Source organism: Tetrao urogallus (genome assembly GCF_951394365.1).
Source record: "Tetrao urogallus genome assembly, chromosome: 17".
Taxonomy (NCBI): Eukaryota; Metazoa; Chordata; class Aves; order Galliformes; family Phasianidae; genus Tetrao; species Tetrao urogallus.
In genome coordinates, this window is record NC_136830.1 from 3,171,608 (window position 1) to 3,195,609 (window position 24,002).

At 40.0% G+C, this 24,002-nt stretch overlaps 2 protein-coding genes across 3 annotated transcripts; one reads left to right on the forward strand and one right to left on the reverse strand.

Annotated features, from left to right (window-relative positions):
• Window positions 1-333: 333 nt before the first annotated feature.
• RAN (RAN, member RAS oncogene family) lies at window positions 334-3,210 on the reverse strand (the record flags this gene model as incomplete). Its single annotated transcript, XM_079543624.1, has 6 exons — window positions 334-385; window positions 492-662; window positions 1,023-1,210; window positions 2,170-2,295; window positions 2,384-2,468; window positions 3,175-3,210. 6 exons carry the CDS (start codon window positions 3,208-3,210, stop codon window positions 341-343), a joined length of 651 nt encoding a protein of 216 aa, XP_079399750.1. The 3' UTR covers window positions 334-340.
• Window positions 3,211-6,801: 3,591 nt separating this feature from the next.
• Window positions 6,802-19,961, forward strand: STX2 (syntaxin 2; the record flags this gene model as incomplete). 2 transcript variants are annotated; one of them, XM_079543737.1, is made up of 11 exons in its annotated part: window positions 6,802-6,831; window positions 11,070-11,141; window positions 11,520-11,619; window positions 12,216-12,290; window positions 13,625-13,698; window positions 13,895-14,003; window positions 16,102-16,175; window positions 16,286-16,423; window positions 17,604-17,714; window positions 18,328-18,376; window positions 19,870-19,961. In XM_079543737.1, the coding sequence occupies 11 exons, from the start codon at window positions 6,802-6,804 to the stop codon at window positions 19,959-19,961; spliced, it is 924 nt and encodes a 307-aa protein (XP_079399863.1). The 2 variants fall into 2 exon arrangements, with proteins under 2 accessions (XP_079399863.1, XP_079399864.1); XM_079543738.1 differs by lacking the exon at window positions 19,870-19,961 and having other exon boundaries at window positions 6,802-6,837; window positions 18,328-18,411.
• Window positions 19,962-24,002: the final 4,041 nt, after the last annotated feature.

Here is a 24,002-nt window from a genome sequence, read left to right on the forward strand (position 1 = left end):
ACAAAAAAAAAAAGAATGGGAATGACAGAAACAAGATTAACCACATAACACTTTGATGTGACTGCAGCAGTCTTATATTTGAAACTCAAAAGGGAAAGTAATTGCAGTCCAAAAAACAGCTAAATATGCAGGTCCAAAATTATGAAGTTTTGTTGGTTTTTTTTTTTGTTTTGAACTGCCACACTCACTCCGAAGCCCATTCATCTCTTTCAGCATCCCAAAGATTAAGCACATGTTCTGCTCAGCTAGATAATAAAGTGGCAAACACGCTGCACCACTGACATCACAGGACAGTTGCCTATAAAACTAGACTTCTGACGCTGGGCTCCAGCTTCATCCCTCACAGGTCATCATCTTCATCTGGCAGTGCAGTGGTTTGAGCAATCTGGAAAAGAGAAGTAACATTAGGAATTGTTCATGGTTACTTGCCCCAGGAATCCAGATACTATCTGCCAGGTAATCATTTGACTTTAGCACTCTTCCTCAGTTACCTGTAAGTCTTGCTCATACTGTGCTGCCAGTGCTGGGTCCATAACAACTTCAGGTGGTGCAAGAGCAGGCATGGCAACAAATTCCAAGTTAGGATCTCCAATTAGCTTCCTGGCAAGCCAGAGGAACGGCTTCTCGAAGTTGTAGTTACTCTTGGCTGAAATGTCATAATACTGGAAAAAAAAGTATATAATACATAAGACTATTTACCACCAATATTAGAACATAATAAGACGCACACAATCAGCTCAAATGTCTTGGTATTCTTTTTAACTTCATGACTTCTGTCTATGCCCTCAGAAGCATTTGAAATATGAGAGACTAGAAATGTAGTTTCATACCAATAGGCAGAAATTGATACTCTTAAGAAACAGTGTGACCAAAGATGATTTCTGGACACAACAGCACCTCTACTTTTTCCCTGTGACTTGGTCTAGTTTCATCTTATTCCTAACTCTGAAGGACTGAACAGCACACAAATGCAGTTAACTGTCTTAATGAATCTCTAATCCTGCAAACTCATGCCATCATACCTGGAGATTCTTCTTCCTGTGGAAGACAATGGATTTTGCCTTGACTTTTCTGTCCTTAATATCCACTTTGTTGCCACACAACACTATAGGGATGTTTTCACATACCCGTACCAGGTCTCTGTGCCAGTTAGGTACGTTCTTGTAAGTAACTCTTGATGTTACATCAAACATTATAATGGCACATTGAGCTGTAAAAAAAAAAAAAAAAAGAAAAACCCAAACAATTACATCAGACAAGAAAGCACTTTCTTATAAAATGGAGTGGGAAAGAGTACCCACAATAATCACTTATTGGGGCATCAGAATTAGCTTTCTCCTCAGTCTCACAGTTGAAAATACAGTTTGCCAGATCAGATGCGGGAAGATCAGGGTGCAGGAGTCCACAGAACTCAGCCCATGACCCTGTCCCTGTCATCTTAACTTAAATGCCAACCAGTTTTATTCATGCAGCTGTCCTGTGAACATTCTGCTGTTGTATGGCATGAATTACACAAGGGTTACAAAAGAAAATTTTAATTCACCTAAATACCTGAGAAAACCATCTTAACACCTACTGAACTAATCTCAGCCTATCGAGGCTTTCAGATAAGTTGAGAGCTTGTAGTTCACATCTCAGAATGCCCCTGTCCAGAACAGATTGCAAAACAACACTTGATTCTGATATCTCTTAAATCAAAGTCAGTCTTTAAGCCTCCCTTCAGAATGTTAAGAGCTATGCAGGTGATTTAAGTACTCACAATACAGAGCTTGAAGATAAAGGACTATCACTGCATCTTTAGAAAGGCAACTACATACACTTGCTAGAGGCTTGAACTTCTTTATACTATTTCAGGTTTTACAGTTTGTTTCTTCTAAGTCTCTGCACCAGCACAAGATACTAATACAGGCAATTTTTGCTCACTTAAGCACACTTATCTCTTAATCGCTTAATTTCATGAGAACTATCACTTAGGGTGCATGATTACTCTCCAGTGATATCAAAGCAGCAGCAGACTGAAACTAAGTTTTAGTACAGAAACCTATCTGATCATATATACAGAGTTTGAAAACTCATAAAGCAGCTCACCAGTGAAAGCCCCATTGAAAGCTTTCGGAGTGGTCAAACTGAATAGAATACAGGATCTCTCTACATATAAACGCATCTTACCTTGGATGTAATAGCCATCTCGCAGACCACCAAATTTCTCCTGGCCAGCTGTGTCCCATACATTAAATTTAATAGGGCCTCTATTAGTATGGAATACCAGAGGATGAACTTCAACACCCAATGTTGCTGCAGTGATAGGAAAGAGCACTCAGTAAGTTGAGAACTATACTTTCAATTGTAACACACTAGGTCTTGAATATTTCTTCAGACATACCTACGTATTTCTTCTCAAATTCACCAGTCAAATGACGTTTTACAAATGTTGTTTTACCAGTGCCACCATCACCAACCAGGACAAGCTGTTAATACAATTGAAAGAGAAGGTCAGAGCGACGTACTTTGTCTTACAAAATACCGTAAAGCAAACACTGAAGTTCCCAATGAAATCACTTACTGTGTTGGCCTCTAATTTGTTAAACCTGTCATTCGATAACTCCTGACCAAACTCAGCTGGTCCTTATAACTGAGAACTAGAACACACTGTCCATACAGTTATACTAACATACAAGCATCTCAATTACTGGAGGAAAGAACTGTAATCTTGCAATTGGAAAAAAAAACTGTTTTACTAACAAATGAGATATACTGGATGAACACTGTAAAAAAAAAAAAGTATCAATCTTCCATGAAGCAGTCTTAATGACTTCTGGCTGTTAAGGTAACAACTCTACTCAATAATGCTCTGCCCCCAGTAGTTGATACAACATAAAACAGTTGCTCTAAATAACTCTTAACACTTTCTTTATTGCTGTGAATATCACTCCGTGCAGTCAGCACATTTTAAATGGCACTTTATGTAAAGTTATTTTTATATAGAGCTGCAAATAGCACTAGATTGATAGTGCAACAGAATGTTATTGTAAAGCAATGCAGCACACAATGGGTTAGGCACACTGCTAAGAAGTCAGCACTTTAAAACCAAATCTACCATCCACAGCAGTTCTTGAGAGTTGTTCCTGCTACTCTTCTAAAGACGAAGAAAAATACAAAGTTAAGACCCCATACCTTAAACTGCACTTGGGGCTCTCCTTGGGCGGCCATGCTGGGTCTGCAGGGGAAATGGAAGCATGTGAGCTTACAGAGGCGAGCTGGTTCAAGGCCCCGCCGGAAGGGGCCGGCCGCCGCTTTCGGCTCCCAAACCGCCTCCCGGGGCGCGTGCTTCGCGCGCCAGTCAGTGGCCGTCGCCGCGTAGGCCGAGCTACGGTCCGGGCCGCCGCTCCCCTCTCCGCGCGTGGTCCCGGGTCTCGGATGGGGCAGGAAGAGCCTCCGGGCCGCCCCGCACGCGGCGGGAGCGCGCGGTAATGGCGGCAACGGCTCCCCGCCCGGCCCCGGAGCCCGTAACGGAAGGCCGCCGCGCCCCTCGGGCTTCCAGGCTACGAAAACGGGGCCGAGCCGAGGCCTCCGCGGGGCGCCTCAAAGAAAGCCGGCCTCGCTCCATAGGAAGCGACGCCCCGCGTGACTCTCCCAGCCCGTTGGAAAACCCTCTCGGGCGGCGGAGCTTCCAACTCGTCCCGCAGGGCTCCGAACGCGGCCCCCATCCCCGCGACGCCGGCCGGGCCCCACCGCACCATGACTGAGCAGCGTGCCGCCTCCCCTCCCCCCGCGGCCGCCCGGGCCGTTGGAGGCCCCGCTCCCATTCTCCTCCCGCCCGCCCTTTCCTCCGAGACGGAGACGGGCGCCGTTCTCGTCCCGCACCGCTCCCATCGAGGGGCGGAGGCCAGGGCCGCCACGCAGGCACGGCGCCCGGCACGGCACTCACGCGGGCCCAGCCTCGGCTCGACCCAGCCCGGCTCCCGCAGAGCGGCCGCTAACGGAAACCACCCCCCACCGCCCCATTCGCGGCGGTCCCGCTTCCCCCCACCCGGCCCTACAGGGAACAGAAGGACGTCCCGACCCCGTTACCTTTCCCGAGGCTTCTATCCGCGTCGCTCCGTGCCGTGACTGGGCGCTGGAAAGATGGCGGAAGCGCGGTTCAAATACCCGGAGAGCGACGCCGCGCGGCCGCGGGGAGGGGGAGGGGCCGGCGTCACGTGGGCGGGCGGGCGCGCCGTCGGACCCGCGGCGGCCGTTGTTGGGCGCCATGGCCGCGGCTGGCTGGGCCGGCCCGGTTCCGCAGGATCTGGCGCCTCATGTCTGTGCGCGGCCGGCAGCCGTTGGACCACGCGGCTGCCGCTGGAAAGAAGGCGGCTGGGCAGTGCTTGGCTCCGCGCTGTCCCGTAGCGTTTGTCTAAACCCTCACGTTCAGAGCGTAGCGGAACGAAGTTGTTCGTAAACTCTCTTTGAAAGGACGGAGCAGATGCTTTGCAGAGAGCGATGCATTCCCAGTTTCTGGCTTCACACTTGTGTCCGTGTGCTCTGATTTTTCCCCTGCTGTGGTTAGGCAGTGTTCGTGTGTTCTGCATTATGCCGGTTGGAGCATCCATAATCTAGAATGGATGGATTTTTAAACGCCTCTGTTCTGAAACAACACCAGTGTTATTCAATGGTAGATGTTACGTGCAAGTGCAGCTTATGTCCTGTTCATCTCCCACTTCGTAGCAAAATGGAGAGAAAATCTGCAGGAGCCACTGCACTCAACTCTACATTTTGTTTATTTGATAGCAATTGAATCTTAAGCATTGCATAAGATCTTCTTTGTTGGAAAAACACTGTCTTGCTGAGCTGGTTGCTTCTTTTCTTTTTTCTTTTTTTGGACAAACTGGATTTTTGGTGCTTGTTCTGTTGGTGTTCTTTAGCACGTTTGCTGATCACCTCCAGGTGCTAGGAAGAATATGGAATATGTTTTGGAGTATGTAGCCCATACATTTTCCTCAGCACAGTAATACCTTTATAAAACCCATGTGAATTCTACTCTTCTTCCTGACCAATAGGTGTACATTTATAAATAGGAGCCCACAAAGCCAAGTTAATGGAGTCTGGCAGTTTTTAATATAAAAATTTCTAGGGAATAAAAAAATCAATCTCTAACTTTGTTTGCAGAATGCTCAGTGTACTTCACAAACTTCTCAGAGTAAGAAATTTGTAAGTTAACAATCTTCTCTTTCAAACATGAGCAGTAATACTATTTGATACTTTAACTTGGAATAAGTAAAATCAATGGCTAAAAGTCCCTTACCACAAGTCTTGAGCTCCCGTCAAATATTTGCAAATTCTTATAAATTATTGCGTGGGATCCAGGTGTTATCATCATGCAAAAGTCAGTGTTCAGTTCAGAGGATGTACAAAACACCTGCTCCTGATAGCTTCATTGAGGAAAGGCAACAGAATGCTTCCAAAGTGTTCATCGGCAGTGTTAGATCACTATCTAAGAGATTGGCCAGCTATCACTAGATGATCAGTGGAATAATTACCTTCAAAACACTTCTACGTGACATTCCCCATATCTTGATTTGGGTCAGCCATGAACAAACTCAGCATCTCACTGAGGCAGACAAGTGTGCAAGGTAAAAGGCAGACCCTTTAGTAAGGGTGTGAAGGTGCCCACGAGGAATGGTGCAAAAGGATACAGTCACAGAGCTGAATGGTATCTTAACTTACTGACTGCCTTATTAGCAGGAAACAAAATCAGTTTGTAAACTGTGACAAGGACAACATGTGGACATATCTCTCAGGTCAAGCAGTGATTGTGGAAGCATCTCTGGAATAGGAGCTCCAGCAGGAGCCAAGGTCTGCGCTGATATTCAAGGCAACACCAGAAACTGCACTGAAAGGTTTGAAGGGAGGTTAGTGACTTTCAGCACGGCAGGCAAAATGGACCACACGTTAGTAATAGCAGTTTATGGTGCTGTCATGAAGTTTAAATTTGCAGTCTAACACTAGAATAAAATTCTTTACTGCTTTGGGGGTCCTATCACTGCAAGACAATGCTTTTCAACGCCTTGTAGCTGAAGAGTTACAAAAAGTGGGTGCTCCATCTGCTGCTGCAGGAGAGCGTGCTTCTCCTTTCCACTCAGAAACGGGTCGCTCAGCTGCCGGGCGGTGAGCAGCAGCCCGTGCGCTGCTGGGACTAACTGTGATTTTGAGAAGCCTATCCACGTCGAACACCAGAGAAAAATTAAATGAAATGCAACGACATGGCAACGTTTTACAACTCTCTCCCTCGCGACAGTCACGGTTTCTTGAGGGTATATATTCGGCAGCACTGCCGCCTCGAGAGCGGAACCTCCCTGCGGGTCACTGCAGTACCGTACAGCCGCGCGCGCCCCTGCACACGCACGTACGCTTTCCCGCCCATTCTCCCCACGGCACAACCCCGCCCCCTCCGCTCGCGCAGCCGCAGATCCCTTCCCGCCCAGCATCGCCTGCCCGTCACGTCAGAGCCAAGGCGGGCTTCCCGGTGCGGCGGGCGCCGCCGGGGGCTCGTAGGCCGCATGCGCGAGGCCTCGTAGCGTCACTCCGGGGCACTGGGGGCGGGTGCGCGCTGCGCCGCGCCGCGGGCTCCGGTTCGTCGAGACGTCGTGTGGGGAGGGGTCGCAGCCGCCGCCCCACGCACCGCGGAAGGAGGGCGGGGCCCGAGCGCTGGGCCCGGCCTGAGCGGGGCGGCGGCGGCTACGGCGGCTGCTGCGAGCGGGCGGCGAAGGGCGAGCGGACCCGCGGGCGCGGCACTCGGCGAGGAGCTGAGGCGCCGCGGGGATGAAGGACCGGCTGGCTGACCTAGCAGAGGTGAGGGCGGCAGGGGCCAACATGGCCGCGGGGCGTAACGGTCGGAGAGGGGTGCGCGGCCCGGGCCGCCGCAGCGGCGCCACAGGCGTGTCCTCGGGCGGGAAATGCGCGGGCTGCGGGGCTCCGGCCGCGCCGGGCGCGTTTTGCTCCCCTGCGGTGCGGGACGGGAGACGTGTAACCGGCAGTGCGTCGGTCCAGCTCTCCGCAGGGTTTATTTTGCCCGTGTTGACAAAATGGAAGCGTGGCGTGTTTATCCGTTCCCTTCCTTCCCTTCGTTTTTGTTCTGGAAACGACGTTCTGAGAAAGAAAATGGGGTAGTTAGAGGGAGGTGCGGCGATGCCTCTCATCAACAGGATGTGGCCTGGTATAAATGAAAATTGTCCTGCATGGCTTTTCACTTTTTTTTTTTTTTTTCTGATCTGAGAATAAATAGAAATGGTGAACGCCAGTGTATGTTGTAAATGCTCTCCCTTTTTGGTTAAGTGTGGTATTTCTTTTAGAGGAAATAGAAACTGAAGTTTGCACATTGTTAGAAGTGGTAACGCCTTTCTTGAGCCCTCTTTTTGAAGGGGAGAAAAATGTTACCTGTCAGTGCTTGTGGTTTATTAAGGTATAACATTGTAGCTTTTTGATATTGTTGTTAATACATTGTATTTGGTACTTAAATAGTGTTAAAATACTTGCTGGAGGAAGAAATTGCTTGCCTGTAACAGTTACTATAGCCTTCAGGTAATACTGCATCCCCTTTGCAACTAGAGGAAATCATGCCTTCTATAGAAGGTGGGAACCTTAGTGTTGTGCTGAACCTGTTGGCTGCCTGGTACACCTTGACTGTCAGAAAAGGAGCAGTGTCGGTGCTCTGAAAGAATCTCTTGAAACACGTGTGGTTTGAGTAAACTGTTGCGGGTCAGGGGGAAGTCTGGTGTCTACAGATTTCATGACACCTGGGGCAACACCTCTGCTGTAGGAAATTCTCTAATAAGTATTTAAGGAGGCTTAGAAGACTTCAACTTTAATGTGGGACCTACGGAGATCAAGTCCAGCTTCCTGACCTCTTCAGTTTTAACCAAAAGTTAAAGCATTGAGAGCATTATCCAAACGCTACCTGAAGACGTGGGATGTCAAACCACCATGCCAGGTTGTCTGTTCTAGTTTCTAACCACCTTTGTGGTGAATAACTTCCTAGTGCCTGATCCAAACCTCCCAGGTGCAGTTCTGTGCTGTTCTTGTGTAAGCTGACATCAGTTCTGTGAGAAAAGAGCCCAGCACTGCCTCTGCTTCCCCTCCTTAGTAAGTTATAGGGAGCAAGGGCATCAACTTAGTCTCCTTTTTCTCCAGATTAGATAAACCAAAGGATTTGAGAGTGCATAAAAACGCATTAAGTAGTATTTTTTATGAGTTAAAGGTTGCTTGTTTAACAAAGGTAATGAGTTACCTGGGACAGGCAACCATAAAGATTTACAGTGTCCTGAACATTGCTTCCTTATACGCCATTCAGTTCTATGAATAACGTGGGAGTGCGTGTATAAAGCTATGGTGTGCAGGGACAGCTGTGAATCTGGTATTTCTGAATCTCAGACATGTTTCTATCCCAAATAACTTTAGACAGTTTAGACAGCACAGTTTATTTAGCCTGTAAGTTCTCCGTGCAATTTTTAAAGGTATTGTAAGTTGTGCATGGACAGCAGCTAAGCACCTGCTGCATTCTCAGAGTAGAGGTAGATGGGGTGTGGTGGTGCTGTACTTCAGGAGCTGATTTCACTGCAGTGTTCTGCTCCAGTCTGTCAGATGGTTGGCTCTGACTCACTGGGGTGGTGATGGTCAGTTCTTTTTCTAGCCTGACACAAGAAGACAGCTCATGATCTGCAGTGAGAATGACTTTGAATTGAATTCAGGGGCTAGTAAAAGTCATTTTTAAACCAAAAATCTGTTCTATTTCAAAATTTAGTAATTAATTTGGTAAGGGTTCTTGAACTAGCCTTACTTCTGCCATTATGGAAGGCATGCATAATGTCAGAAGTTGAATAAAGCATCCCATCTCAGCTGGGAGCTGAGAGAAATATTTGCCCAAGTATCTGGATTCTGTCATTTAACCCCACCTTTGAAGAAACTTGATATGTTTTGTATGTCTGAATGTTAGAGATGTATGGCCCAGATTCTCAATCCCAAGGTCAAGATTAGAGCTGCCAACAGACCATTAGCTTGCCGTTGGCATCAACATGAGACTTTTTTTAATCAGTTCTTTTTGTAATAGTACTTATTCTATAGAGATAAGGCTTAGGAATATGTTTCTGCTAAATTTCATCTTGGATGGACTGTGCTTGTCAAAAGAACATGTCACTTCAGTTGAAGAGTTAGTGAATAAGCTGTGTCTTAGGTATGTGATGATTTAAGAACATAAAGAACAGAGGGTGACAAGTCATCAGGTGTCCTTCAAGTGCTGATGTTCAAGGTAGACAGTACATAAATCTTTCAGCAAATTGTAGAGAGCCAATTTATCTGTCATTCATGTCACTGCAACCAAACGTGAAGCGAAGTACATGTGGGACAGACTGCAGGCTGCCTGATGGTGCAGCTCAGCTTCATTGCAGCTGCACTTGTACAGACAGGACTTGGGAGAAAGACTTCATACCTTTTGTTTGATTAAGATTGGCTCAGATGTTTAGTGTTTCAATAAGATGTGACCACAGAAAAAGCTAACGTTTAATCTCTTAACTGATACTATTTTCTTTGTTTGTTTGTTTCATTATCTAAATAAGTTCCTTATAAATAATTAGAAAACATTTTTTATTCATTAAATGTATGCAGAAGATGTTCTTTACATAAATGGTGAAAACAGACATCTTTTAAAATGTAGCTCATTGTTGCCTGGTGGCTGGTGGCTTTTCAGCACCACAGTCTTTGATATGAGCAAAAGGTAAGTGACTTCTTTTGGGCGTAGACTATCATTCATTTTATTAAGCAAGGTTAATTTGTTACAGCTCCTAAGGATGAATTCTTTAATATTGTCATAAGGATCATCTTCCCACGAGTAACTACCAGAATAGATCATGGAGTGGTCAAGGAGAGCAATAACATCTCAAGTCTTTTATTTCAGCTGGGACACTGGGCTCCTATGAGCATGAAGAGCAGCTGATTTCTGACAAAAATGTTACTGTACAACTTAATGGACTCCTTGGCAAAGTGTAAATGAAAAATTTACTTAAAATTTGGAGTACCCCTGGTAGATTTTATGCTCAGACCGTCATTGAATGTAACTTAATTAGACAATAACAAAGTTTTGACATCAGTTGATTGTGAAAATCCTTCAGTATTATCTATCTTGTAATTAGTTTTTGTAAGGTGATAATCCCTTGTCTGTGGAACAATACAGTGATCTTGTTCTAATTGGATTCAGTGCAGTTCAAGCAGCCTGTGCACTACAGAGGGAACTAGAGAGCATGAAGCTGGAACTCCTTACTTCTGTCATGCATGGCTCTCTTCCCTTGACCAAATTTGAATCTATTTATATCAAGAAGCACTTGTGCTGAGCTGACTCATCGTTTAGGGAAGTGCCATTCAGGGAATGCACTGGGCTGAGCGCTCTGGAAACCTGCAGGAGCCATCACTGGGAGCTGCTGCTTGGCTGGCTCCCGTTCCTAGTGTTTATCCATTATGTAATGCATGAATGTTTAGTGTAACATAACTATCTCTAAATTGGTGTTGAGTGGCACCTTTGAAAGCACCCAGGGGTGAAAGTAGTAAATAGTTGTTGATAGCTCTTTGTTCTAGCTTCCAGTGTTTGAATCATTACATCATGTGTCAGAAGGTCATCAATGCGCCTCTTAGTGGCTCTGTGGATATCACAGAGAAACTGTGGAAACTGGATATGATTTGTTGGTTCATGTGGGATTCACTGTGGAAATATCTTTACCAAGTGAGAGAATCTGTATATATTTATTTGCAAAACTATATTTTAATACTTTTTATGACAGGGAATGAAAACTGCAAGAGCTCACAGACTGGTTCTGTCTCAGAGTTGTTTACAGAGGAAGATGTGCTTTAGCTTCCTAGTTTTATAGTGGTCAGGTGACTTTCGTTGACCTCTGCTTATTTGTTTCTATATTGCAGCCCTCAGAAGAGGAACAGCTCCTAACTTATCAGACTGCTGACAAAAACGTATATGCAGAAGCAAAAAAGAAACCTTAGTGGTGTCAAAATAGTACCCTGAGCTTTCGTATTTTTGTTACCTTTTACAGTGTAAAGGAAATGAAGATGGAGAGACTGTTGTTGTTGAAAAAGACCATTTTATGGATGACTTTTTCCAACAGGTAAGATTTTACATACCTTTCTGCTACACATGACTTAAAATTTTCTTTGTTTATTAATTTCTGTTATTTCTGTAAGGTTCTGTTTTAATAAATAGTGGAGGCTCTAGACTGTGATTTCCTGTGTGCCACGCAGCCCCCTCCTCAGTGTTTTCCTGGATTCTTTTCCATGGTGCATGAAAGTATGAATGTGGATTTTATTGTTTTGAATGTAAAGCTGCTTTCCACGGGGAGTGATTGCAGTCTGAAGTTTGTCAGATATTTACTACTGTTGTGATTGAATACTTCAAGATTTTTAGTACCAAAGATGTATTACAAAGACCCAACAACTTGACATGTGATTGTTCTAATGCTTTCACTGACATATTTCTCTTCTTCTAGGTTGAGGAAATTAGAAATAACATAGCAAAAATAGCACAGAATGTGGAAGAAGTGAAAAAACAGCACAGCATTATCTTGTCAGCACCAAATCCTGAAGGGAGTGAGTATCACTTCTTCTAGATTTCAAGGATGTGTGACCAGATAGCTGAAATAAACAAATTTGATTTCAATCTGTCAGAGTAGAACTCAGCATTTGTTCTCAACACCTCCTAGTCCAAGGCATGCCTGTGCTTTAGGCAGGTTTTAGTGACCTGGGAAGAAAAGATGCAGAGGTATTTTTGTGGAGTAGTTTTTTGTGGACCTGATTCTTATGTTATGAGCTTCTGTTTTTAATTTTTTTTTCTCCACATCTTCCTTATTTGTGCACGGATGTGTGTGTATTCTTCTGAGTGATTTCTGCTGATTGCTTTTTTTGCTTTAAGTCATAGAATCAATGATCGTCTGGTTAATGAAGCATTCATCTGAATCCTTAAAATCCATGGTCCTTGCTAACTCATCTGGTAGAGCACAATTTTAAGCACAAATGCAGTAATGCATCTGTAGTGTGTAGAAACATGACATTGCTTTTAATGACATTGAATAGCATATGACTATGCTAGTCATAGGCAGTGCCTAAAGATTACTTGAATGTTTTTTGAGAAGGAAACTTTCTGATACGTTATCAATCATCAATAATTCTGGACTTCTTTTTTTAAGGAACAAAGGAGGAACTTGAAGAATTAAATGAGGAAATAAAGAAGATTGCTAATAAAATTCGAGCTAGGTTAAAAGGTAAGTTGTGGGGAGAAGTACTGCCATCACTTGTAACACATTCAGGATGCCAGCAGTAGCAGTGTTACAGATGTAATGCATTGCAGCTGAATTTATAACCTTTAACTCTGTTCTGTTTCGGTATGTTGTCTGGTCCCCAAATCTTAAAAAAAAAAAAAAAAAAAAAAAAAAAAAAAAAAAAAAAAAAAATTAACTGTTTTAATCATTGAGCCCTGAATACAACATTTCAGCTTTTTGCATGTGTTGATACAGATTTGGGTCTTGCATGGTTTTGAGTTCCATAACTCAACATATTTAATTACTGTTGGTATTGGAGGAGAGAACTGCAATGAACCATGACAAGGGCTTCTGTCTCCATACGTTTTATGTGCTTCTTTTTTTTGAATGCATACCATCAGGACCTTACTCTGTCTCTCTCACTGTTGTTGTGCTTCCTCCTTGTTGCTTAATATCTTGCTCCATGATGTCAACATTATACTGGAACCCTGATAGTGTGTTTTTGCAATACCTGTGTTTTCTTATTTTTAACCTTCTGAAAATAAAAAAAAACTTCCCCATTCTTGCCAAGTGATGTGCAGCTTATGTCACTTACATTATTCTCTACTTCATCCTTCCTTGACACGCTTCATAGCTGATAAATACCAGGTCTCAGCACAGCCTGCTTACTCAGGCAAAGAGCTTGTTTGCAGAAATAACCTAGAAAGTACAAAGTAATTTCTCTGTGTAAAAATTTATTTTGTGACTGAAATGTTGTTTTGGGAGTAGATCAGCTGCAAAGAGGCAGTCTGTGTGACAAATAAGAAACTGCTGTATAGCATCTTGTATTTGAAATTTCTTTAGGCCAAGTAATTTTATTGTGAGTTTCCCCATAGGTGTTCCTTTACCTCTTCAGGATAAGTTTTGAAGTATATTGATTCTTTGAATATTACTGGATTGCAATTACTGTATACTTTTGTTCTCTGAACAGTTAGATATGGTGTTTATCACTTAAAATGTAAAAGCAACTATTTTGTTAGATGTTTTTGAGCTGTCCACAGAGTAAGCAGATACTAGTGTGACTCTACAAAAGGTATTGACATAATTACTGTTTTAAAAAAATAAGTTATTTAAAATAGATATAAATTTCACTTCCTTTCCCCCTCCTCACCATCACCACATGCATACAGAAAATGTGCATGCAAGAAAAGTTAAGCGTGTTCATGTGGTGCTTGTATATGAAAAAAGTAAAAACGTGTAGTGTTTACAAAACAACTTTGAGCTGCACTGTGGAATTCGCACTATCTCATTACTGTATTTGCTCTGCTGATTCACACTATTTTTGTATTTTCTCTTAGCTATTGAACAAAGCTTTGATCAGGGTGAAAATGCGAATCGAACATCAGTGGATCTCAGAATAAGAAAAACTCAGGTATGATAACAACAAATTTAAAGAAAATGAAAGGATGTTACTTAATCAGAGAATAAGTTTCGCTTTCCTGTTTCAGAACTCCACGTTCTGTTTGATTGAAATTTCGATACCACTTTTGATTGTTGTACAGTCATATTTGCTCTATTAAGAAAGAAAATAAACCTTTTTGCACATTTTTAAATCCTGAAAAAAACAGCACTCTGTATTAGCTCACAAGTTTGTGGAGGTCATGACGGAATACAACGAGACCCAAACTCTTTTTCGAGAGCGCAGCAAAGGTCGGATACAGAGGCAATTAGAGATAAGTAAGTGACCTCAATATGCTTTTTTAAGATAAAATAAAAATAAATATTGTATTGTTATACCTCCCTTTTTTCTTATTACTTAAAGGTGGTACTGAAGACCATGCACCTTGGCTTCTTGAAGCATGTGAAAGGGAGAGGAAAAGAAACATTTCTGTTACAGAATATTAAATAAAAATCCTTTATTTCTTAAATTTTCAGTCTTGTAAAGGAAACATTTAGGTTGCATGCAAAAGCTGTGTTTTCAAGATAATGAAGGTATTCTATAGTGACTGTTATGAAAAGTCATTCAAAAACATGATAATCAGGAAGTCATCCTTCTCATGTTGTGCTGTTTGTGTCAGTAAGAATCTGTTTGGGTTTTTTTGTTTTTTTGAAAACTCATCTGCAGTAAAATCAGTAGTACTGTTAGACATACTGTAATCATCTGTTGAATGATTCACCCTCTTATTTCATTAGTGATAATTGTTGATTCCTAAAGGCCCCTAACTTGGACCTACAGCATCTGTTTCAGAATATATCCACAGCACCCGTAACACCTTGTAGCTGAAGTTAGACTTGTGAATATTTCTCATAAAAGCAAATACATATTTAATGAAAAATGCAAACAGAAAAGTTAGCAAATTGTAAGACTTCACTTCTGCTTCTCCTTTCTTTTTCTTTAGACTTGCATACTGAGTATGATTTAATTTAGCATTTCAGTGTAATTTTTTCGGCAAATTAAATCCTTTGCTCATGTTTCTGAGGGAAGGGACCCTAATATCTCAGTGTCTTTTAAGTTAATGTCATAATGAACTAATTTGCTCCTTTAGCTTTTCTTCAGCCCTAAAAATTTTAAGGGAGGATTTGCAGCATTCTTGGGTATTAATGTAATTAGCATTAAAACTGTAATTCTCATCTGTTAAGATGAAGTTGAACTAATACAAATCTGTAATCTTCCTATGTAAAAAGTTGAATATCTGTATGTATGCACAATAGAAATAACTTGAATATGTGGTGTAACTCAAGACACTTGCATCCATCTTACCACTGCAGTGGCTAACGAGCAGTAGTGAACAGCGTAAGTTGTTAGGTGAAATATGAAAACTGAAAATGAGGGTAGTCTCTAGGTAGTAATCTTCTCTACTTGGGATTTGAATGTAACCTTGGGTTAGCTGCTGGAGTCTGCTTTCTGTGAAGATTCTATCCCTTGCCACAGTGGCTGGTGGGAGGGAGGAAGCAAATCAGGTGTCCGTGCGACTTGGTTGTGTAGGTAAATACTGAATCTTATGTAAATACTCTGAGTTCTTCCTTGTGCAGAACACCCAGCTGGATTCAAACGTATGTTGTAAACATTTCTGATCAAATTATTCAATTTGACCAAAAAAACATCAGGAATTCTTCACCCTACTTTTGAATCTAGTACATTTATCTGGCTACTACTTGATTTTTTCTGTTTTTTAAATGTAAGGTAGTATGTAGGTCACTGCATAAAGTAATGCCTTTCATTTATTTCTGTGGAAACTACAACAGATACAAAGAGTGCAACAACACTATTTGGTAGAGCAAATTCTCAGTTACAAAGCACTATTTTTCTGCATAGTTACCATTATTAGCTGTGCATTTTTTTTGTCAGCTTTGAACAGGAGCCTGAATGTAGCTCTTGTAAATATCTGCTTTAGTGGAGGTAACACACTGTTGCCACTGCTGAAACTCACCATACACTGCCTCTCTGTTCATCCATGAATGTCAGTGTGTTCTGCAGTTCTTTCTGCACAGATGAACTCAGCGACGCACCTTTGCTCCATTTGCATTCCCTGTCAGATGCCTTCTTGTCAGGCTGCCCCTCTGCTGCCATTTGTCATGTGACAACAAGGCATAAAGGAATATTGGCAAAAAGGTTCAGCTTCTCCTGCTGCCAACATCTGCCTCTGACATCATGGGCCTATATAATAAACAGGAAGCATTATTTTTGGATTGGCCCTGATACCCAGTAATGGCTAAGTATTGCTTTTTTTTATCTTAAAAAATTGCAATACAAGAATTTTCTCTTGTTATCCTTCTGCAAAATTGTATTCGTTAATATGTGATGTTATATGAAGTACTCTTATATTTATTCTAGCTGGAAAGACCACCACTGATGAGGAACTGGAGGAAATGTTAGAGAGTGGTAATCCTTCAATTTTCACTTCTGACGTATGTATTTCTGGTCCCGTCACGTCAATAATCTGTTCTGTTTGTTCTGCTATTTACAAGTGTGTGTCAATGCTTAAGTGCTTATGTCTGTATCTTTTGTTCTACCAAAGATTATATCAGACTCCCAGATAACTAGGCAAGCTCTGAATGAAATTGAGTCACGGCACAAGGATATTATGAAACTGGAGTCCAGTATACGGGAGCTACACGAAATGTTTATGGACATGGCTATGTTTGTTGAGACTCAGGTAAATGAACCAATTAAAATACATCTACTGAAGTTAGATTTTTTTTTGTCTTCGTCTTTAGAAATGTGTGGAAGTAATGCAGATCTGTTTCTTAGTGTTTTTGGGCCACAGTTAGAATATATGAAAGTTCATCACTAGGGTTTGTGTTTTGTTTTGAACAAACGTACAGTTGAGATGTACTGATAGTGTGTGTTTTGGATAACTAAACCTAGAATTTCTTTGAATTTCTCACTGATAAGGTGACTTGTAAGAATTAAACATAGCAAGGATTTTTACAACTCGCGTATAATACAAAGGCATGATTGTTACAATAAGCACAAGTATAAAGGGATCAGTTGAAAAGTAATTCTGTTTGTCTCTCATTCATGCTCTTTAACTTGAGGTGTGTGTAAACTTGTTACTTGCAATCTTTGTATACATATTAGCTAACTGTAGTATTTTGAACTTCTGTTCTTGGAGGTTTTTTATTTCTGCTCAAAAGTGAGAGGTATAATGCTCAGGAGAAAAACTTTCCTGAAGAGGACCTTTTTCTAAATTGAGTTTTGTTTTTAAGTCCTGTGTTGCTTTAATATTAAATACATAGGCATGGAAAACTGTTAGTAGTGTCCTAATGAGCTAGAACTAAACAAAAAATCACTTGTGCATCATTCTTTAATGCTTTGCTGTTTAATGCTGCTGATTTTTTTCTTCTGATGGACAGAAATGCAGGTAATAGATTTACTGTTACTTTTCACAATCCTCCATTTCATTTCTAAATTTCATTCATCATAATTAATTTGAATTTATGTATTGATGTTGTAAACACTTAGATAACCATTAGACTTTGTATCAGAATAGTCAATCTCTCTCCCCGCTTCAAAGCACCATCAGGAATGTGTGACTTTTTGGTATGTCAGTTTTAGACTGGACATCTGAAAACATATCTTTGAATGCAAGGTATGTTTTACCACTCAACAGAAATACACCTCCCTTGCCCATGACCATCACTTCTTTGCTTAGACCTTTGAGCCCTTGCTTCTCATTCCCTTTTTTTCATTGCATATCAAAGCACAAAATGTGTCTGCCACTAATGTAAAATATTGTGATTAAATGATGTTGTTATCCTGTAGCCTTTTTTCTCAGATTCATGGAACAGGGATCCCTGGGTGCCAGTAATAAACTTTTTTGTTCAACATTTAAGGGTGAAATGATCAACAACATAGAAAAGAATGTGATGAGTGCAACAGATTATGTGGAACATGCTAAAGAAGAGACAAAGAAGGCGGTTAAATATCAAAGTAAAGCACGAAGGGTATGTGGTGGTCTTGTGATTGTCCTAGTCAGCAAGTTAACATTGCGTGCTGTTAAGCAGCCTTCAATTTTAGTTGAACTTTTTTGTCTGATTCAGGTAGAATTAATGGATGTACTGTACTTATTTTAAATATTTGGTATTTAAAATTAGATAGAAAACATTAGGTTATAGGGCTTTTGTTATAAATCAGTACATGGCAGAGGGAGATTTACCAAAGGATTTTGCAAACCAAAACAAAAACAGTGTGTTGAGTTTGTTAGATAGCTTTAATGCTAAAACTTGGTGTTACTAACAGAGAAAGGAACTTCCTTTTATTCTTATGCCTGTTTTATTAACTATAGTTAAACGCCAGAAGAACCCACTTGTGTACTTGTGAGCTGTGTTTTTTTTTCCTTTTTGATCACTACATCAGTGTTAATCACAGTAACTTACATGTAAACACTGTTTAAAAATGTTTTTTTCTTATACCAGAAGTTTAGAAAAAATTTTAGCCAATTCAAGAATGTTGTGAGCTTTAAAAATGAATGGGGATCTGAAAACTGACTTTTAAAAATTGAAAATAAATATAAGTTTTAATGTGCATGATATTAAAATAATACCTTGTTTTTGACAGAAAATGTGGATTATTATCATTGTGTCATTGGTGTTGATCGTCGTAATTGGTCTAATTATTGGTTTGTCTGTTGGTATTCGGTGATGCTTGGGTAACTTCAGCATGCATGACTTCCTGCCAGTGTGGCAGTAAGTAACTAATCAACTACTTTTTGTTCTGGTAACTTCTTTGGTGTACTAACTCTTAATATGCTTTCTGTTACTTCTGGAGAGGGGAGCAAACTTGACACTAATCGGTGACTACTTCTCACTCTCTGCATGCTGTAAAAGTTCCATGCATGCAGATGCTGAAAACTGACATCTAGTGGTGAATTGCTAAATTTACAGATTGCAGTCGTACTCCTGATGATCTGTAAACACAAAATGAAATGAGGAGGGGAAAAAAAAAAGCCCGCAACTTATTGTCTCAATCCTTTGAATTTGTAATATATTTCAAGTTCACATCAACAGATTACATTAAGATACAGATTACAATTGGAACTTTGTCAGGTGTGGTCTTCTCTGGTTTTAAACAGAGCTTGCATTGAAGTAGGTGTCTGCAGCCATAAAGCTGGCTATTTTGTGTTGCAGAACATCCTAAAATGAAGCTCTTGTATTAATAGTAGACCAAATGAAACCAGATGCCAATGTATTTGTAAGAGAAAATCTGCAGAGATTCAAACCTGAATTTGAGGATGTAAATGTGAGAATTCTTTCAATCTTCGTACTTTTGCTATGCTAATCTACTTCTTATCATAATAACATCTAGCCAGGCTAAGGAGATGGTAGTGATTAACTCAGAAGAGTCCAGCAGAAACTCAACTTTCTCTCTCTGGGGTCTTCAAAATGTTTATGAAGGTCCATGGGGGAGTGTGTTCATTTCAGACAGCTAGTCAGGAATTCCACTGTCTGTACTAATACATTTTGGTATGCAAGTTTTTCAGACTTAACACTAGTTTGGAGTTTCTTCTCACCTTTGGTTTATATGCAGATAACAGGCTTTACTGTACTGTTGCTGACAGAACAACATGATCTAACATCACACCCCTATGCATATTCATACAACCTGTTAATTTTTGAGCAGCGCTTCTGAGCTGCTAACTATACAGTTCTACATAACACTAACAGTATACTATACAGTATACTATTCTTAGTGATGGTTTGTTCAGTTCCCCTGAGTGCAACTGCAAAAGTTTGAACAGGCTACAAATATTTATCCAAGGTGGGCAGCTCTAGGCAGTGTTAGTATATTTGACTTTGATAAGTAGCTGTTTGTTGTTGTGGTTGTTATTATATGTAATACTTACGGAAGTTGCTTATGGGTAATAATTATTCTCAAAATAAAAATACAGAATTCTTACACTCCTTAGCTACTAACTGTGATTGTGTGTTAGAAAAGAATGACTGACAACAGGAAATCGTGGCACTAAGTTTTATTCAAAAAGAAAATCTAAGCTTGAAATAGATAGCGGTGTTATCAATTTGCTGTGGGTATGCAAGTATTTAAGTAGTTCTGTATATGACTGGATGCTTCAATCTAAACTTCTTTTTTTTTTTTTTCCAGAAATTGATATTCATAATTATATGTGTAACTGTACTACTTCTGATACTTGGAATTATCCTAGCAACAACACTATCATAGCAAGCGTATTCTAAAAGCTACACGCTTCCAGAAGCTCCAAAAGATATCTTCAGTAAAACCAAACCTTTTTTGATAGAAGATGCCTTACACAGATATGTGATGATGACCTATCATTAATGGCTAAAATGGAAACAGTCACTCCTAATGTTTACTTATAAATGAAGATTGGAATGTACCAGGTTATGTATATTTTTGTCATAAACTATACATTTACAGTAAGACTGAAACTTGCTTTTAATCGTTTTGAACTAAAGCAACTTGGATGCTTTCATATTTCAGTGTTACAAACAGTTTAAATAGGGAGTTAAGATACTTGAGTTTTGACTGTTTGGATTTTTTTATTCCTATTGCCACTATAATTCTAATCACAATTTTTATAACCTTGCCCGTGCTGCTTCTAAGTTAGTACTTCTGTGAACATATTTTTAACTGTAGCTATGCCTCTAAATATATTTATTCATCTTAACCTGTCTAAGCTTATTACTTAAAGGTTATTTCTGGCAAGTGAGAAAATATTTTATCCTGAAAAGACCACTTTAGATATTTACTGGTCTGCCTCCTACATTACACTTCGAAAAGCAAAGATTTTTTAAAAAAAACTGAGCAGTTTTTTTTTCTATACAACTATGGCTTATTGCTTTAAATATTTCTTTGTCTTTATATTAGAAAATGTTTTCTGGTAGAAGTAATACAGAAACAAAGCACACAATTTGATCTTCATCAGGTAATTTTACAAATGGTCTTTGTGCAAAATAACAGTTCAGCCTCATTGCTTGCAGGAATGATAGAAATCATACTTGCTTCAATAAAGCCGAGTCAAGATTTGATTTTCAGAAGCTTGCTAATGTTGTGGTGTGAATAGAGCAGACGGGAAGAATAAACACTCAGAAAACTTAAAAACATAATATAAACTAAGACACTGATTTGTTACAAAATGTATGTACTATGTAACATATATGAAGTGTTTTAGTGTATATGCATCTGTGTTGTAATACTAGCTTGCAATACTTGAAAGCATGAAAGACTTCAAATGTAACCAAATAACCGCATTTAATGTTAAAGGTTATTTTTGTATTTTGCGTGTAAAATATTTGTAACTTGAATTTTTGATTTCTCATTGTTTAGGATACCCATGTAGATATGTAGATATATTTACACTGTAAGAGAAATAGAGGAAATTATAACATGTGACTTTTAAACGCAATTTGAAACAGTGCTTGTCAATGTTTCCAAATATTAAACTATAACATTATTTGCAATAACTCAGATTAGAATCCTTGAACTGAAGTTTTATGGGAAGTGTCTGAGATCAGTTATTTGCTAAAATGTAATGCAGTCTTTTTGTACTTCGTAAAATTCAACCAAGTTTACAATATATTATATATGCATGAATATCCCTGCTTTGTCCGATTATACTGTGAATATGCTGGAGCTATTCAGATGTCAAACATTAAAAACTTTAAAAATTCTCTTTTGCAAGCCAGCCATAAAGAAATTGAAGAAATTAACTTCATTAATGAACTTTTTTTTTTTTTTTACTTTGACATCCAGAACACTCACCAATGGTTGTGGGGAAGTTTACGTGCAAAGTAAGGAAAGATTGGTTGCGTGTTTAATCATTCTAGGTAATATATTTTCAATTCTATGGTTTCCTAGATTTTTAAAAATATTAATTATTTATACAAAGTACATTGGGAAGGGAGATCAATTCCATTCAACAGCTGGTTATCTAAAATAGTGCCCCAAATCCAGTCATGTCAATTCTTTCTTTTTTAATTAATGATGCAGTACTTTGCCCACTAAGAACAGAAATTAGAATGTAGCACTCCATGCCTTTTTATTTTCTTTTGTTATATAGCTGCCTCTGTTTTAAAACAACTTGTTTTTCACATAAACCTCTTCATTCTGTTAATATTGTGGAGAACATCTCTAGCCTATGCACGAATAAATTTATCTAAGCAAGTATCTTGTGGCTATTTTTATATTCATGATGTTATTGTGACCTTTGTGAATATTTCCAGTAAGTGTTTGAATAAGGCTGGTGTGCTTTTGCATATCAGCACACACATCAAACAACTGCTGTGTCTTATTCATTTACAGTATTCTCATGTAGCTTGATTAAATATTAAACCTGAAAAATAGAGTAATCGTATAAAGGTACTCATGTATTTTCAAAAAGATCCTTATAGAAGTGCATCTTCACTGTACTGAATTGAAATGGTGACCTTGCTTGCCTACCCTAGCTTCTCAGTTAGTAAATAATGGAAACATTGGAATAGATTTAGAGTGGGTGTACAAGTGTGCTGGTTATCCACCAGTATCTTTTCAGTCACAGTCTGAAAGTGCTTGTCCGTGTTTCCAAATATTTAAAATTTAGATTGCAGATTACCACTCTAATAGCTTTTTGCTGACAGGGCATTGAATGGAGTTATCTGAGAGGTGATGTATACCCATTCTTTCTCCTCCAGCTGTGTGCAGTACTACTACCTCTCACCTGCCTGCTTGTCTCTAGCAGCAGTGTTGAGCAGGACCGAGCAGTCTGCTTGGAGCTGACAGCTGCAGCCATGGCTTGGGAGGAACAGCTGCCACCTGCACTGGGGCTCGTCTTCCAGTGCCTTTTCAACCTCCTACTTGCATGTGTCACATACTGAGGTGGGAGCCTTTCTATGGTCAGTGCCATGGCAAAAGCAATACAATCCTCAGTGTAATATTCTTTGAGAGGACAGAGTGGTTGTGCTCATTTTGTGTCTTGGGAGCTTTTCCAGAGAATTTTTAAGAAAGCATGCCTATGGCTTCATTAATTTAATTTGATACAATACAGTCTTCACATAGAAGTAAATTTTCTTAGCTTCTTTAGCAACCTCACACCAGTGGAGATGTGCATTGGGAGTAAATACCCAAGTACTTAGGCATTGGGAATTGATGAATTTGTCTGACTGGAAGATAATTGAGCAGGTATATTTGACTTAGGTGGGAAAAAAAGCCACAAATACAGAAAGAAACAGCCAGCTGAGCTTAGAATAGATTGTAAGAGAGAGCCTTCAGTGTTGTTTTTCTTTTTTTCCTATTTCAAATTTAACCCAACGTTAAACTGATTTGATACATTCATGTGGCTTGATAAGTGACTACAAATAACCAGGCGTGCTTCTGACTGCAGTTAGTGGGTCAGCCTGTGCACCTGTGAATCTGCTCAGTCTCTTCTGTCACGTACAGTAGCTGTCTCAGTCGCACAGTGTCACTATTTTAGTTACCTCTGTCTAACATGTGAAGTCCTTCCAGACGCACAGTGGTGGTTGTGCAGCATTTACAAATCAGCTTTTTGGAATAAAAAGGCTATTTTATAAGCACTTATAACTAGGTTTTGGTGAACAAAAGTACTTCTCAAAGATTTTTTTTTTTTACCAAAGGAAACATAGAAATGGTAAGTACTTACAACGTAATTGTTTGCATATTCTAAAGAATGTTTTGATTGCATTTCTTGGCTGCTTTTGAATCCAATCTTTTTCTTTTATTTCTGTAAGTAGGGGAGGAAAGGAGCATTTTGATGTTCATTAGTAAACAGTTCTTAGAAATTGCTAAGTTATGATATGAGTAACTAACAATATGTAGCAGACTGTGGACTGGGAGGAAAGCAAGAGTTATGCATAAGAAAACAAACTATATTTACTATATACAACCTTCAGAGAGAACATGAGAGTATATTGGCTCCTGTGAACTGAGCCGGACCACTTTAAACTAACAGAGGGCAGCTCAATTTAGAGAATATGTCAGAATGGAGGTGGATCAGAAGAGGTGCCATTTATATAACAGCTCGTTTTACAGTCCTCGCATGTAATTTCACAGGCAGCTTCGATGCATATTTGTTGAGGTAACTTAGTCTTACTGTACAGAGCTGTTGACTTTTTGTAGTTAAAAGGAGTTGAATTACATTGTTCTAATTGAAATCTGATTATATGTTTAATTTCAAACTACAGTCATCAGAATATACTTTAAATAAGACTATTAAGTTCAACACTGATATGTTAGCATTTGCTACAGCAGTGCAGTAGTATCTT